Below are 17,975 nucleotides of genomic sequence, written 5' to 3' on the forward strand. Positions count from 1 at the left end.
ACATGACAAAGAGGAGAAAAGACAGGACATATTGTTTGATCCTGTCTCGCTCACAAGAGAGATCATTGAGATCCCCAAAAGAAGAGAAGCCATCTTTTTCCATTTACCATATCATCAGTTGTCACTTTGCCAATCTCTTGTGAAGAGATAAAAATTAATATTATCTTTGATAGCTACTGTATTGATTTTACAATGTAACTGATTTTTATAATTGTTAGTATTTCCTCGAACTCATTTCATTCAAAAATGTGGTCTGAGGTAGTTGGAATGAGTTTAAAGGCATGATTGAAAGGAAATACTGTTATCACTCATGCAGCTAGCACCTGGAATATCTGCTTGCTGTCTATAAGCCTCAACCAGCTTAACCTGGAGCATCTGCTTGTTGTCTGTAAACCCCAGATAGCTTAACCTGTTGCCATTCCCCCCAAAAGATAATTCTTCTGCCCTTGTCTCTCCTTGTGCGATTAGGGGAGCTTTGAACTCCCCTTGGTAGAGATCAAACTATGTGGTTCTGGTCTCCTAGCCAAGCTCACTAGAGGCTGATGAGTGGAATAAAATAATTAACATTCCTTAATTGTCAGAGAGGGGTGTGATCAGCCACACCTGAATGCCAAACTACTTTCTCCAACGGTAACCAATGGTAATGTTCCCCAACTACCCACACCCTCTCCTGTGTGTCAATAAAAGGGTCCCTCCCTTTTTATAAGAGTCACTGACCTTACTGAGGTGGTCAGTCTTACCCACTTTCTTACCAGTTATATGTGTCACTGTTAATAAACTGATTTTGCTTGGAGAATGTACATCATTGCAATTTACTCAACACACTCTCCACATCCTTTCCTAGAGCCCACAGGAATGAGATTCACAGAGATAAACGGTCAGACAGCACTGTGTTGTGGATGACGCAACAGGAGATAAGACCTGACAACAAATAGAAAATAGTGTTGCTAAATTCTTGTTTTCCATCTTTTTTCTCTTCCAAGGAGATCAGAAAAGATACAACAAAACTAGATAATAAAGAATTCATTGATATTAAGTTTGATACCAATTAGTCAACTAATAATATTAACTGGCATTAATGGCTATCCAAGATAAGTATAATGATCTGCTGGCCCAGAAGGACTGAGAAGTGCCCTCTCTCACTAAAAAGCCCAATTTTGGGCTCACACAGACTGGCTTCTGTCCTGAGGGAGCCTGGCCTCTAAAGAGATAGGGATTTTTCTTGTTGACTGCCTCATTATACTCTTACCCCAGAATAGAACTCTGGGGATAATCTCTTAAACAAAGCTTAGATTTGATTTATGTCTAAAGTCTCCCCAAAAGGGATTTTAAAAGTTCTTTCTAGAAAGACACTCAATGTAAAGTAGTTTAGATGTTAAAAATGCTATTTAATTCCTCCACAACAATAGATATGCTTAGAGACATAAAAGACTCATAAGCATCCACTGACAGATAATTAAAGCATGATACAAATACAAATACCAAGCAGGAATAGGTTTTTCATATTCACTTTGGACCTGCCATCTGTACAACTCATTAATGGTCCATATCTTCTGGCCAGCACACCATGCCTTATTCTCTTGGTGGTCATCTCCTCTGAGAAGCTGTAACTGTGGGGAACACTTCCCAAAGGGCAATTGGAACTGATTGTGGAATCAGAAATTCCTGAAAAATAGATGTCTCATGATCACTAATCAATCACCCAAGCTCAGGGTAACACAAATAATAAAATGTCACTAGGGCCTCCAGATCCAACCTACCTCACCTACACAGTACCTGCTCTCACTGCCATGAACAAGTAGGCTTCATGGCTGCCAGGGTATCCCCTTCCTCTCTTTCCTACTCCATCCCACGATAGGAAATCCAAAGGAGAGGACAGGAGGGTCCCCAAACTGGTCAGAGGATGAGAAAAGAGGAAATTCAAGAGGGATGTCATTTCTTTTAGTCTATTAAGTGGGTCTCTCTTGCTGGCCCCAGTGGCCAAACCTTTGACATAGCTCACACCCACTACCATTATAGGGGACCAGGGGACTAACAAGGAAATGCTGTGTCATAAAATAAAAGTCCTACAGGGCTAACCCAGCGCAAATATCACTCTTGAGTGGTCAGGGGAACTCAGCTTAACACATAAACAGGCATTTTATTTTTTCCACAGATCCATGCAACTCACTAAAGCTCCATATATTCTGGCCACTATGACATGCATACCTTATACATATGCTCCAATGGGCATGCTCTAGCCAGAGCAGATGGAGGTGGATATAGTCTTCTAATTTCTCCCACTGCACTAAGTAATAGGCAAACACCTCCTTGCTTTGTATGAGTCCAAATCAATTGCCTGGATGAACTATTTTCTTAGGTACCAAAAGAACTGAGCAACCATCAATGGTCTGAAAGGTTGGAGATTGGATTGGAGAAAGATAAAAATCATCCCAAAAAGATTGAAAAGAGAAACGAATGCGATCTACAAGCTATAAGCCAGTGAGCTTGACTTCAAATCCTGAGGAAATTCTAGAACAATTCTAGCATTAAAGAGATGATTAGTGAATATCTAGAAAAGGATGGAATGATCACAATAAGCCAGTAAAGCAACTTCCAAGATAGGTCAGTCATGCCGGAATAACCATATTTCTTTTTTTTAATTACTAGACTGGCAAATCATTGATGGTGTAGATATAGTTTACCTAGATTTGAGCAAAGCATTTAAAGTCTTTCATGCTTACAGATAAGATGTAGAGGAGAAGACTAGATCCAGGGGATATACTGGAACTAGCTTGAACCAGCTCATAAAAGCCAATTGTTAGATTTTCAGTGTGAGCATTTATACCTTGTAAATTTGCAAACACTACATATCAGGGCTTGATTTATTTTGTTCTGTTGATTTCTAGACTTAAAACAACAATAAAAATGTCAATAATGCAGAATAAACTTTAAAATGTATGTATGTCCATTTTTTCAAAGAACTAATTTCTTTTTTAAAAAATTAGTTAATTAATTTTTAGTTTTCAACATTCACTTTTATAAGATTTTGAGTTCCAAATTTTTTCCCCTCCTTTTCCTCGCCCCTCCCCAAGACACCATGCAATCTGATATAAGCTATACATGTACAATCATATTAAACATATTTCCACATCAGTCATATTGTGAAAGAAGAATCAGAACAAAAGGGAAAAATCACTATAAAGGAAAAAAAAGAGAAAAATAGTTATACCTCGATCTTCATTCAGACTCCATAGTTCCTCTGGATGTGGATAGCATTTTCTATCATGAGTCTTTTGGAATTGTCTTAGACCAGGGCTACCCAAAATGTGGCCCCTGGGCCGCATGCCAGCCTGCAGATTTATGCGGCCTGCCTAGGCACAGAAATGTACATAAATGCTTTAGTAAATGAAGCCCAGCTACTGCAAAGCTCTCACTAAAAAGGCAAATCAAAACATATTGTCTATTGTTCTAATAAAAACCTAAGGTTGGACAGCCCTGGTCTTAGACCATTGCATTGCTGAGAAGAGCTAAGTCTATCAAAGTTGCATCACACAATATTGCTGTTACTGTGTACAGTGTTCTTCTGGTTCTGCTCATTTCACTCAGCACCCGTTCATGTAAGTCTGTCCAGGCTTTTCTGAAATCAGCCTGCTTATCATTTCTTATAGCACAACAGTATTCCATTACATTCATATACCACAACTTGTTCAGCCATTCCCCAATAGAAGGGCATCCCCTCAATTTCCAATTCTTGTCCACCACAAAAAGAGCTGCTATAAGTATTTTTGTACATGTGGGTTCTCAAAGAGCTAGTTATCAAAACATTCCTGATTAGATCAATCAATCAATAAACATTAAGTGCCTATTATCTATTTATGATAGTACAGTTAGGTTAATTCAGAACTGGTCAAATGACTGGACACAAAGAGTTGTCACTTAATGCTTTGTTGCAAATTGGTAGGGGAGTCTCCAGTGGAATGCCCTAGCCTAGCCATCTGTGTCTAGCCCTAGGCTGTCTAAAATTTTTATCAAATACATAAAGGCATTGATGGTGTGGTGGCAGAAAAAGGTCAGTGTTCTTTTTGCCTTTCTTCACATTCATTTTAGGATGAACCTCTATTTCAAATATAAATAGGCAGTCATCTCTAACCCTTATGTTTTGCCTTCCTTTAGCCCATATCTTGTGCAAGGACAACCAAGAGACCAAAACCACACTATCCTGGATCCCTAAGGTCAATGACAGACTATCATTCCCAAGGTCAACAACAGACTATCAGATTAGAAAGTCTGAAACACAGCATCCTACTAGTCTCCAAGCCTAAGGACTGACTAGCTGTGAATCCATGACAAGTGTTTGCTGTATAATACCCATGGGAAATGATTCATATTCAGAAGCTGACATCCCATAGAAACATACTTTTCTCATGTCAATATAAAGACCCTGAGTTCATGTCACGTGAAGTTGGGTTAAAAGAACTAAGAATGCTGAGCCTTAAAAACAGACAATTCAAAGGGCATATGACAGCCACCTTCAAGTATTTGAAGGGCTGTCATGTAGAAGCAGGATTTACATTTGTTCTCTTCAGTTCGTGGGGCAGAAAGACTTAGGAACAATGTGTGGAAATTATAAAAAAGACATTTTGGTTTGATGTAACAACATATTTCTCAACAATTACAACTATTTCAAAGTGGAATGACCTTCCACTGAAGGTCTTCAAGCAAAGGCAAAAAGGTGACTTGTTCAAAGGATATGAGCAAACAACTCTCAAATGAAAAAGTTCAAGCTTTTAACTACCACAGGAAAGAATGTGCCAAATCACTAATAGTAGGAACAATGAAAATCAAAGCAACTCTGAGGTTTTAACTCACACCAGCAAATTAGCAAAGATGACAAAAGATGGGCATAGACAATGTTGAGGAAATTGTGGAAAGACAGGCATACTAATAACTTGTTAGTGGAGCTATACATGAGCACAACCATTCTGTAAAACAATTTAGAATTATGCAAATAAAGTGGCTAAAATGTCCATGCCCTTTGGCCCAGAGATTTCACTCTTAGGTTCTTTCCTCAAAGAGATGACTGCCAAAAAGAAAAACTCCATATATGGCATATTGATAGTGGCACTTTTGGTGGTAGTGAAAAATTAGAAACAGTAGATGCCCACCAAATGGAGAATGGCTAAACACACTATGGTACATGAATATAATGGAATATTACCAAGCTGTAAGAAATGACGAATGTGATGAATATGGAGCATAAAAAGACTTACACGAACTAATGCAAATAAAGCAAGCTGAGACAGGAAAACACTATACGCAATGGCTACAATGTAAGTGGAAAGAACAAAATTGAAGACAAAAATTATACGGTCCCCACCCTCGAGGAGCTTATATTCACCTGTAAACATACAACATAAGTAACACAGAGAAGTAGAGACAAGATAATTTGAAGAGCAAAGGGGTACTAACGATTGGGAAGATCTGGAAAGATTAGGTACAAAGAGGCAACTGAAGTGAGCCTTGAAGGCAAGACTTCTAAATGCTAGAGATTAGGATGGAGTGAATTCAAGGCATGGGGGAATACTCATGGAAATGCATATAGGAGGTGGAATTCTGAGTTTGGGAACAGCCAGTTGGCTAGTTTAACTGGAATACAGATTGAATAAATATGAAATCTCTCAAGAAGTAGGTGGAAGCCTGATTCTGAAGGGTTTTAAATGTCAAGCCTCGAGGAGTTTGTATTTTAATCTAGATGTAATTATGAGCCACCGAAGTTTGGAGGCACGCCAAGTGGGTGGTGAGCGAGGGGAGTAGGGAAGGGCAGGGGTGAGGGTCAGGACAGGGAAGTGCCATATTCAAACCTGTACTTTAGGAATATAAATTTAGCAGCTCCTGCCTGATCTCCTGCCTGACCTCCAGCATCCTATGAGAAGTGCCATTCCATCGTACTAGTCTCCCACCCCTGAGGTGAGGACAGTTTCCAGCCTGGTCTCCTGCCTTAGGGAATGAGAGTATTTCCACTCCTGCTTCAAAATTTTGTTCCCTGAACTGAATGGAGCAAGGATGTCATACTACTATTGACTTTGATAATCTCATTAAGTTTTTCACTTAATAATTAACAAACTCACATCTGGTCATAAGCGAGTTTCAGAATCACTAGGTCAACATTCAAACCCCACTACCTATTCTCATTATGCAATTCCTTATTCCCACATTCCTCCTTTGATGAATGCGTTTAGTGATAAAATTGCCCTCTTCCCCCTAAGAACTGCCTTGGCTACATCCCACAAATTTTGGGACGTCTTATTATCTTTGATAAGTTTCTATGATTTGTTCTCTGACCAACCTGTTCCTTCAGATTGTTAATCTCCAATCAATTTAAATCCTTTAGTGAATAATTTTTCTTGTATTGTTATCACTAAAGGAAATTAATATTACTGCATGTTTGTAAGGTTATGTCCTTATACATGGTCGATTTATTGAAATCTCCCTTCCTGAATTTACCTTCTCTCTCATATCCCTTCTACCCTCATACTTCCCTGTTGAGTCAAATATTTCAAATCAAAATGTGTACGTGTGCATGTGCATGTGTGCGTGTGTGTTCTACCCTTTGTTCACTTATTTTTCAATTGTGTCCTACTTTGTGACCTCATTTGGGGTTTTCTTGGCAAAGACATGGAGTAGTTTGCCAGTTCCTTCTCCAGCTCATTTTACAGATGAAGAAACAGAGACAAATTAGGGTTAAATGACTAGCCCAGGGTCACACAGATAGTGTCTACTGTGTTTAGACTAGTGCAAATGAAAGCAAAGTTCAAGTGGTACAGGATCCCTGTTTGTATTGTCTTCTATTTGTAAAATGAAAAAGTTCTTCTACCTTTTTTACTTTCTTCCCTTAGTATACTCCTTTCCCTTCTTTTCCCTTCCAGAACAAAAATTCCTCCCATCTTCTGTTTTATGACCTGTATGACCACTGATGATAGGGTTCTAAGATGACATATAATAATCTCTCTCCTATTAGACTATAAATACTTCATCTTTGTATAATCTTCAGATTTCTTGCTCTTGTTTACTTTGTTTCTCTTAACTCATGTTTATATTTCAAATTTTCTATTCAATTATTTTCTATTCTATTCTTGCTCTTCTATTAGGAATGCTTGAATGTTCTTATTAATGGTCTTTTTTCTCCTGTAGGATTATACTCAGTGTCCTGGAAAATTTTTTTGCAATCTTTTATTATTTATCTTTTGAAATATTATATTCCAACCTCTCTATCTCTATTGATAACTTCCAATCATAGTGACTGTGGCTCCTTAGTACCTGAACTCTTTCTTCCTGCAGTATTGTTTTCTTGGACATCATTCATTTTAGGATTTCTTTCAGAAGTGACTGGCAGATTGAATTTTCACATTTCCTTCTTATTTTTAATGTATCTGGGCAGATTTTCCCCATCATTTCCTTTTGAAAAATTCAATTTTATTGTACTTTTAGGTCCACATTCTCTCTTACCTTCCCCCAAACTTAAGAAAAATAAAATCCCCATGAGGAAGATGTAAAGTCAAGCAAAACAAATACCTACATTGGCCATGTCCAGAAAAAAAAAAGTGTCTCTTTCTGCACTCTGAGTCCGTTACCTCTTTGTCAGGAGGTAGATAGTTTCATCACAAGTCCTTAAGAATTATGGTTGGTCATTATGTTGATCAGAATTTCTAAGTCTTTCAAAGTTGTCTTTTCAACATTGTTACATAAGTTGCTCTTCCGGTTCTGTTTACTTCACTTGGCATCAGTTCATACAAGTCTTTCCAGGTTTCTCTGAAACCACGCCTTTCATCATTTTTTATAGCACAATAGTATTCCATCATATCTGTAAACCATAACTTGTTCAGCCATTTCCCAATTGATGGGCACCCCCACACATTCCAATTTTTTGTCACCACAAAAAATTGCTAGAAATATTTTTGTATGTATGGGCCCTTTTCTTTTTTTTTCTGTCCGTTACTAGTCCCATTAATGGCATTGCTAGGATACGCACAATATAGAAATGTTGAGGGTATAGTTCCAAATTCCTTTATAGAATGGCTGGACTGGTTCATAGTTCCACCAACAGTGATTAATATACCTGTTTTCTCCCAGTCCCTCCAGCATTTGTCATTTTTTTTAACCTTTGCAATCTGATGAATGTGAGGTGGAATTTCAGAGTCGTTTTGATTTACATTTCTCCCAATTATTGAGTTGCAGGCCCATGTTTGTTAAAAGCTAATGCCCTGGTTACTTGCCTGGGAACTAAGTTTGAGATCTTGGGCTGGAAAATTACCCATTGTGGCTTCTCCTTGGGTTTCCTAATCATTACTAGTGAACTCTACCTAAATCTTTGCTGGGAGTTACAGGAGAAACTGTACTGCTTCCTCCAACATATTTCCTGGTCCTCTTTTATGTGTTATAGCATTTGATTCAACAACTGTGTGGTAGGTGTTACTCCCATTTTATGAAGAAATTGAAACTTCATAGGTTCAGTGGCTTTCCCAGGGCCAGACATGTAATCTCTGATTCAGAAATTTGAATTCAGGTCTTCTTGACTCCAAGTCCAGCATTCTACCAAGTATGCCACTTAAGCTATCTCAACAAAATAAAATACACAGCTTAGTGTATAGGTGTATACTTTTCTGGAAGAACACATATTCAAGGTTAAAGAGTAGAATGACAGGTGTTCTCTCCCTAATTTTCCCCTCCTTTGATGAGCAATTCAAAAATATCTCACTTTGGGGATATCATCCTCCATCCTACACCTGAAAAATCTAGACAAGTGTAAAAATACTTTTATCTATTAAGGAGATCTTCTTTCATCTTCCCTAAAACTGGCCAACCTCAATAACAAGGGCAACTTGTTCCACAAGCAACTCTCAACTGAAAAGTTTAGCAGGACTGTTAAAGTAGAAAGATTCCCTGCCATGTACTGTGCCAGCTAATTTCTTGTATACTATATTCTTTGGTTTCAAGTCTATTTTATCTTTTCCGTGATTTTGTATTAGATTTCCATGATTTGTATTAGAATAGAATACATATTGTATATGGCATAGTGGATAGTGCTAGACCAGAAGCTCTTAAGACCTAGATTCAAATCCCTTCTCTGACATTAGCTGAGATCATGGGCAGGTCAATTAGACTAAGCCTGTTTATCTGTAAAACTAAGAGATTAGAGTAAGATGGTTTCTGAGGCTCCTTCAAGCTTGAAATCTGATATATTTGCTCAGTCTTTTTGTTAATATACCCATTATTCATCATTAATCTTACATTCCTAAGTCTAAGGGGGCCCTCCCCATTCACAAAAGTTGTGAGCTTGTAGATGCACCATCATTTGGAAACTCTTCCCTGTCATCCTTCATCAGTGGACAGATATGACTCTCTTAGTCAACTCTATGAAAACTCTGAAATTAAATGTATGGTTTCTGTCCCACTCTCACATGGAATAGACTTGGAAAGGGGAAGGAGGGAAAGAGCAAAGAAGTGAAAATATCAAACTGAGGGAGAACCCTTTCTGAATGTAATTTCACTTTGCCCTTCAACAACCAATTCAGTCAGACTCCTGATTAAAACCTTTATGGGCCCCATGCTCTAGCGTAAGATATAAATTCTTCAATCTAGCCTTCAACTTTGAGCACCATCTGGCTCCAGCCTACTTTTCTGGACTGTTCACAATTCCCTTTACACATTCATTTTACACCTTTTAAAAGCTCAGCATTCCATTCCCCATCTCTGGTATGCTGACCCTGCCCTGGCAGGTACTATTTTCTCATTTGCACTTTTAGAATCCTTAGGTTTTTCAGCTCAGGTGCCCATTATACTCAAAGCCCTGATTGAACCTGCAGGTTGTTCCCATCTCCCTGGATAATTTAAGTTCTTTGAGGGCAGGGACTATTTCATTTTTTTCATATCCCCAGCACAAAGACATGGCACCTCGTACATAACAAGCAGTTAACGTTTATTGTTGAATTAATAACAACATGGAGCTTGAGAAGAGGTGGCCTAGCTCAGTGGACAGAGACCCAGAAGACTTAAGACACTGACTTTGGCCAAGTCATTTAACTTCAATGTCCCAGATAATAGTAAAACTTCTGAGTTAGCCAGTGGCTGACCTGCACTAGGAGAAAAAGTCTATACATCTGGAATCTCTATGATGAAGTCGGCTCTAGACAAAACAACAACAAAAACCATGGAGCGTGAGTGCTAGAATCTCCTGAGCAATTGTAACATTCAAAATGCCTCAATCTACAAACCCCTATTACACTATTTAATGAAGAATAGAAATGTCTGAGGTATGTACTTGAAAATCATCCTTTGATACCACTATAAGAAGCAATGATTTATGACCCACAGTAACCATTTAATCTGATGTTTTCTTATACATTATTTCCAAATAATCATTGTTTTATATGAGACACATATTGAAATACTTTATTAGGTGCTGGGGAATTACAGGATTAAGAGATTTAGAGCAGAAAAGGGCCTTAGACGTCATTGTTGTCCAACCCCTTCACTCTACAGATGAGAAAACTAAGGTTCAGAGTTTGAAGAACTGCCCAAAGTCACAGGAGTATCATACCTGGGGGTGGAAGTAGGAGGAGGGGGAGGACAGGGGCAGATTGCCACATGCAATACATATGTGCGCGTGTGTGTGTGCGCGCGTGTGTGCGCGCATACATACACATGCACAAAGATAAATCTATTAAGTATATACATATTAGTTTCAAGAGAGAGAAAGTTAACAAGAGAATTAGAAAAAGACTTATGTAGGAGATGGCACCCAAGCCACTTTAAATGAAGGCACAGATTCCAAGTAGTAGAGCTATGGAGGGAAAGGCACATCAGACATGAAGAACCAAAAAAGGCATAAAAGTGAAAATGAACTTATGTACAGGAAACAGTATACCAGTTCGACTGGCCTGGCAAGTATGTGAACAGGAGAAATGTTTAATAAAGAGGTCAGAGACAGATTCTGGAAGTGTGTAAGATGATGCCACTGAAGATTTTGTAGAGCGAGACACTAAAAATATATTTGTTTGGAGTATGTGGTCAGGATTATCAATGATGTAGTAGTAAAAAAAATCCCTTAGAAATCCAATTTTTAAAACTCTTGACTAATTACGAAATAAAAGATTTACAAATGAAGGAAAAGAGAGCATCTTTTTTGTTCTAAAGCAATTTTTGTTCTAAAAGCTTTTAGCTTCAGGGTAAATTTGGAATTCCCATTCATTAAACCTTCATTTATTTCTTCCCATTTCCTATTAACCTCCCTTATAGTAGCACTAGTCATACTCTCTACCCTGGGTGTTAGGTGTGCATTCATTTTATCCCTTCCATTAGATTATAATAAGCTCTTCATAGGTATGGACTACATCTCACTGAGCTTTCTATCCCTCTCATAGTTCCTATATGCCATGACACAATTTTAAACTACGGCAACTAGATTTGAGAGCTATCAAATGAAAGTTTATTTATGGTTTGTTTCATTTCGACATTCTTTCTCCATGTTTTTTTTTAAAGGAGATATCTTTTTTCCTCTTATCTGCTAAGCAGGGAATTACAAAATGAATGAGAATGATTAGTACAAAAGACTTTCCAAAAATATATTTGAATATGTATACTTATTAAATAATTTTAAGTGATCTAGAATTAAAAAATTTGAAATATCAACAAAATCTGGGAATACATGTTAGAACCTAGTTTTATTGTTACAACCAGTTTTTATTTACAGAATATAAATCTCTTCAAAAAGATACATTCCTTCATTTAATCAATGGTAAAACGATTTATACAACAAAAACAAAGCTTAAACATCACTTACTTTTTAAAAAGAAATACAATCAACTCCAATAATAGCTTATGAACAGAGCCAAAACATAAATGAGGTTAACATCTTAGCTGTCTTCACCAGCAACCCCAATGTATCCACAGAACACACTGACAAATTAACAGTAGTAAAAGGATAAAAATTAAATTTTAAATTAAATGAGACAAAACAGGAAGTATCTTCAATTCCAAACAGATTAACAGATTCTCAGACACGCACATTTCTGAAGCATATCAAAACACCTACACTTCAAGTTGAACTCTTTTGAGAGGTATCAATACATTTTCAGTGCTGAGACTATGTGTAGCACTTACAGTATATACAAAGCAGCATCACACTACTACAGTTCACATTTGATAAATACAAATTTAAGCCTTATGCCACAATTTCCAAATCTAACTAACACAACTAATACAATGACCTTGAATCACTCAAATTTTGTTTTTCCATCTGATTCTAAGGAAGTTGTCATTTAAGCTCTTGAAGCAATATCTTCTTCCAAAAATGTGTATTTTAAATCTAAAAAATACTTAAGATGTTATGGAAAGTGACTTTGATGTACAAAGGCTTTTGAAATTCAGCACAGTTAAAAAAAAAGTTTTTACTTAGGCTTTGTTGATTTAATTTTGCTGGAGTTGCAAAACTCTATGAAACAACTCATTTAGAAAAACTACTTCAGATGACCAGAGAATACAATTTCCTGTGTAGCACCATATTAACTATGTATGGCAGCATACAACAGGTTGGTGCAAAGTGATTTTAAGCATTTTGTGTTTCCATTCCAAGGTCTTTTCCAGGCCACAGAGGTGAGTTCATGACATATACAAGTGAGGTTCACTATCATGGAAAATCTCCTAATCCCCGCTAACCTCCCAATCCTCCAAGATAGTTATCACAACCAATGGCCAGTAAAGAGTTCAATGTGAAAAATAAGTAAAGTAATTACAATATGGGATATCTCCTACTTCCCACTACTGGTATTATTCAATATTGTGAAATAGAACCTATCACCACTACAAAATGTTACATTTTAAACAAAGAAAATAGTGCAAGTTCATGGATAATTGAAAAAAAAAGTTTTTGGCTAAACAAAAATTTTCAGAAACAGAACTACAAGGTTAAAGAGTAGAGAGAATACATGTTGTTTCATAATCTAATCCACAGCCTATCATATATTTTTAATATGGGGAAAAAGATGAAAGTAGACCAGACTAACAAACATGTTAAGTTTACATAAGATCATTTTCTACCCGCAATTTCATCATTTTTCTTTCAGAGAATACTAAAGACTCAAGTAATATTTAGTTACCCTTTAAAAAGATCAATGAAAATAAAATGTTCTTAAATAGTAGAAACATCAGGGTTGTTTTGCCCTTTATTTGCTTAATACATGTTATTGGTTTCACTTTCAAGTATTTGGTAGAAAAAATATTTTTTTAAAATGTCACCAGATTATGTGTCAATTAAGCATGATGGAATAAAATACTTTCATAAGAACTCTGCCACCCCAACTCTATTCGCAAGCCAAGAGGTGATATAAATCAAAGTATTTTCTTTGACAGCAACAAATTGAGCCTTTGAGCTTAAAATATTGGGAAAATCTCATGTTTGTGGAAAGTAAATATTGTAGTTGTCTCCACACACAAGTTTACATGACATATGCAACACACATATATACACATTTGTACATATTCCAATCTTGTGGGAAGTAATTTTTTTAAAAATGACTAATCACATTTACTATGAAATCGTTGGCCAAACACTACTGTGTTCTAATTCTTATTTCTTAATAATTTGCCAATTGCTTTAAAATGTGGCACAGGCTTCCACATAGTCAAATGACATTACAATAGCTTGTAATCATAAGAGAAAATGGAAATCAAATAGGAAATACAGTACATAATTCCCACAAAGCAACTTTCAAAAGAAGATGTGACTACTTTAATAATTGTTTGCTTATAATTTTTGGTTCCTTGAGGAAAAATTATTAGGATTTCCTTTTAGTTTAAAGTAATCACAGTTAATGCCACCATCACCCTTCTCCAGACATTTTCAAAAAACTTGAATCAATTAGTTTTTCCACCAAATGAAAGCTTGGGAAATATTTAATAGTTTAACTCTGTGTCCTAAAGCCATATAGATTTACAATCCTATCAAAGGCAGTGTGTAAATAGAAATTAAGACTACCAAATTATATTTCGTACAAGTTAGGATCTACAAAAAAGTTACAGAAAGAATGAGAATAAACCAAAGGGATAAAACCATGTAAAAATTTAAATGGAATGGTTTCTGTTTTACCTGACACTCCAGAAAGAGTAATTTGTCTTTAAGTCAGGTAATACTTTAAATGATTTATTTAGTTGGACTAACATCTTATTCTCTTCTACCATCTTAAGAGTGAATAAATGTACTTGTGAAGTTAAGATGCATGGTCTATGTTTGTAGGAACTTAAATTTTCTTTTAAGAGATATGAATATCAAACTCAGATTCCTTTTGGTATAAAAGACCTCAATTCCTCTAAAATAGAGAAAGATAATAATATCTTAGCTTTCAATCATTTGTTTAGTATTTTAAACTTAAAATATTGTATAATTAAAACTAAAAAATTCAGTTCTATTTGCCTAAGACTGTACTGAATTAAATCAGTGTCTCCAGGAATCTTTACTTCACAAAGGCTAAGTGCTAACTCATAAAAGTTAATAAAGGCTACAAATTAGGTACTGAAGAGTTAAATAAATAAGTACTGCCCTTAATGTAACAGCATACTATAATTTTTCACAAGTTTCATATCTCTTATCTTCCCACTGTATAGATAGGGTCATTAAGTATGCCAGATTAACAAACAACAGCAGCAAAAAGGATGTGAGGAGATACGGAGCTTGATTATTTATAGAGATATTTCTACAAAAGCAAAGAATACAAGGCAATGCACAAGCTCATAAGTGTAAGATACAATTCACACTAATTTACACATTTATTTACATTGCTTTATATACATGGCCAGACCTGGTTAATTAATATTATGTTCCAAGTAAACAAATAAGCATACTAGAAGTATGTGACTTATTGCCACACCTTTTAGATTTCCAGAGATTGGTGATAAAAGATACGAAAAAAATTAAACACGATTAACCAGGTCTGATTTTACAAGTGGTGACAGAAAAAAGAAAATAATTTTCTCAATGTTGCTTTTTAAAGCACCCAGGCCACTATGGTCTACTGACTAACATTGTGCATACATGAATGTCACTTATATAACCCTCTTCCTATTTCAATACCAGGTTTACTACAAGTTGAGTTATGTATGACATTCAAGCCCCTTAACTTAGCATAGAAAAAAGGCAACAGAATGGCATCTTAGCAAGCCACAAAGAAAATCTTTTATAAATGTTTCTAGGGCTCTGAGATTTTTCTTTTGTAATTCCTTAACTGGTTATTGCGAAGGAAATTTTAATTTTTCTAACAGAGTAAGCCCTATCTGTACTATGATCCCATAAACCAGTGGAGTAAAACCATCATAATACCACCCCCCACCCCAAATTCCTCCTTCTCAAAGATATAGCAAGACTATACATGCCCAGTCTGTGCCCATTATCTACATACACAATGAGATGTGAGTTAGGCATATCCTTGCAGCATAAGTGATTGTCTCCTCAACTCGTTATCCCAATATTCATCTTTAAGAAATGACTAGAACAGAGAAGTAGCTGGCAGCTGAGGCTCTACTAGTTTCCCAGCAGTGCCTAGGTAAGAATAAGTCAAATCTACAATTATCAGCTTGAGAAGACACTGAGAAAAAGAGAAAGGGTTGTTTTCTTCCATTCTCAAGGAAGTGAAGGATCCAAATTGTTATTTCTTACATAGCCAGAAAGCAAAAAATCAAAGTATTTTGTATTTTCTCCATAGTATTTATCAAATATTCCTTATGTAGATGAAAAATCCACCAAAAGAACTTTCACAAACTCAAACATTTCTAATAGCATAGGAAAACTATTTTTCCACTTTCATAGATATTATTTTGAGTCAAATGAACAGAAACTACTAATTCTATTATTTTGGAGGTTTAAAATAAAACCAAAATGTGACTAATTGTAATAATGAAGGGGAGGTAGAAAGGTGAATCTTGGTCTAATACTGTTATGAAAACAAATTCCTTTTAAGAAGATATTTACTTAATGAATTTTTCAACTTTAAATGACCTTTAAAGTTTTCTACAAATTGCTTTCAAGAATCTTGAAAAGTGCTTGTCTGAAGGTAAATACTCTGAAAATTAACATTCTTGGGGGGGGGGGGGGGTGAGTTTCCCTGCAATATTTATTTGTAGGATAAGTTTGTGCTTGCACATTCTGAATACGCAGGCACATTATGTCAACTTTATATGGGCACTTATGTGACCGAAGTGCAAAGCTTGTCAGGATAATTGTTTACAAAGTTGACTATTAAATTTCACACAGCAATTTCAAGGCTTAAAAACTAACTCCTACCTTATAGAAGTCCCTTCTTCCCTTGCCCTAGGTTATCAGCCCCCATCCTCCAATTTTTTTAAAATAAATGTCTTTAAAAAAAACCAATACATATCTTCCTTTTTCCTTAATTCACATTTTGGAATTCAAAGATTTCTTGGCATAACAATTTAAGTGTACAATGATCAAATCCTCAAACTTATCTCTACAATATTTAATTCTTCACAGCTTCCATACATCACTTTGAACTTTATAGACATTCATTAAGCAACAGCCATTTGTTATAAGTCTGTATATTTTCTGATTTTTTTCCCTAGTACAACTGAATCTAAGTGCTAAAGACATGAAACCAAGTTAGGAGCACTGAAGCTGAGTGATTAGATGTTCCCTTTCCTTTTCTTCCTTTTTTGTGGGGGTAGGCGGGGAATGAAGGAGGAATTACTTGGAGCAAATGGAAGACCTTTTAAAAAGATTGTAACGCTGTTCAATACATAGAATCACACATAACTTAGAAATAATTTTATGTAGCAATTTTTAAAAATGGGAATAGTGAAAAATACTCACATTTTAGATTAGAAAACATTTTCTATCATAAAGATTTTGCTAAGATTCAGTCAGTAAATCTATTCCAAGATTAAAAGGGGCACTGAAATTTCTATTCCCACACTGTGTTGCCAGTGGAGAATTAAAAAAAAAATTATTCCCAGGAGCAAATTCATTCCAGTATTCAACTCAGAAAATGTTACCATGACGTGAAAGGTTTTACCTCCTAGCCAAAATTAGAGCAATGGTCTAAATTTATTATACCTGTTCCTGGCATTTCAAGAATAAATGACTCATTTTTACATACAGTACAATAAGATTATTTATAATGAACACTCCCCAAAAAAATTTACCTCAATTAATCTAATGTGAAAAATTGAAGTTTAAAAAAATGACAAACAATTTCATTGCCTATACTCAATTCTCATACAGAAATTGATGAAAGCAGCAATGGAGTCATGTTAAATCTATAATAAATAATTCACATATAACAGAAAAAATGATCAAAGAGAGGATTAAACTGCCATCTCTAAAGACTTTTGCAGATTTAACAAATTTCTAATCCATCTATACTAACAATAGGTACGTTTCTGAATTAGATTTAATATTTAAAGATAAGTTGGCTGTTTAGAGGCATCATTTATAAAGCAAGATAACCAAATGAAATTACAGAATTTTACAAATATTAGCTGTTCAGTATCTGTTTTCAAAAATGGTTCACAAGGATTGCTCAGCCACTTGAGGTTAACTAAATCCTCCTTTACTCGGGTAATTTTAATGCAGTGACCTCAGGCTTCATTTTGAAATACTGCTTAAAACGAACAATTGCATACCTAGTGAGAAAAAAGAATTATGGCAAAATTAGTAAAGGCTGAAAACATGTAAAATCTTTTATTTCAAGAATCTGAAACCTAAACAGATTTTACTTGGAGGAAAAAAAAAGTTTCAGGATTTAATGACAGATTTTTAAGTTTATTGTGCCATCTACTGGATTTTTTAAAGAACTACATCTCATGCTTAGGGATAGCGATACTTCTAAGATTGCTCCACAATCCAAAAACTATCATCTTTACAATTTCAAGGAATGTAATGCCTATGTTTCACATCGGTTCTAAGTGTTAGATCAAGGTAATCCTAAACA

General features: G+C 35.7%; 1 protein-coding gene across 1 annotated transcript in view; it reads right to left on the reverse strand.

Moving 5' to 3' along the window:
• Window positions 1-11,683: 11,683 nt before the first annotated feature.
• The window catches only part of ETNK1 (ethanolamine kinase 1), a 71,083-nt gene continuing 64,791 nt past the window's right edge, over window positions 11,684-17,975 (reverse strand). Inside the window, exon 8 of the mRNA XM_036758495.1 lies at window positions 11,684-17,667. Within this exon, the coding sequence (XP_036614390.1) occupies window positions 17,595-17,667 (73 nt within the window). The 3' untranslated portion in view covers window positions 11,684-17,594. The remainder of the gene's footprint in view (window positions 17,668-17,975) is intronic.

The sequence above is a fragment of the Trichosurus vulpecula genome, chromosome 5, assembly GCF_011100635.1.
Source record: "Trichosurus vulpecula isolate mTriVul1 chromosome 5, mTriVul1.pri, whole genome shotgun sequence".
In the NCBI taxonomy this organism is placed as follows: Eukaryota; Metazoa; Chordata; class Mammalia; order Diprotodontia; family Phalangeridae; genus Trichosurus; species Trichosurus vulpecula.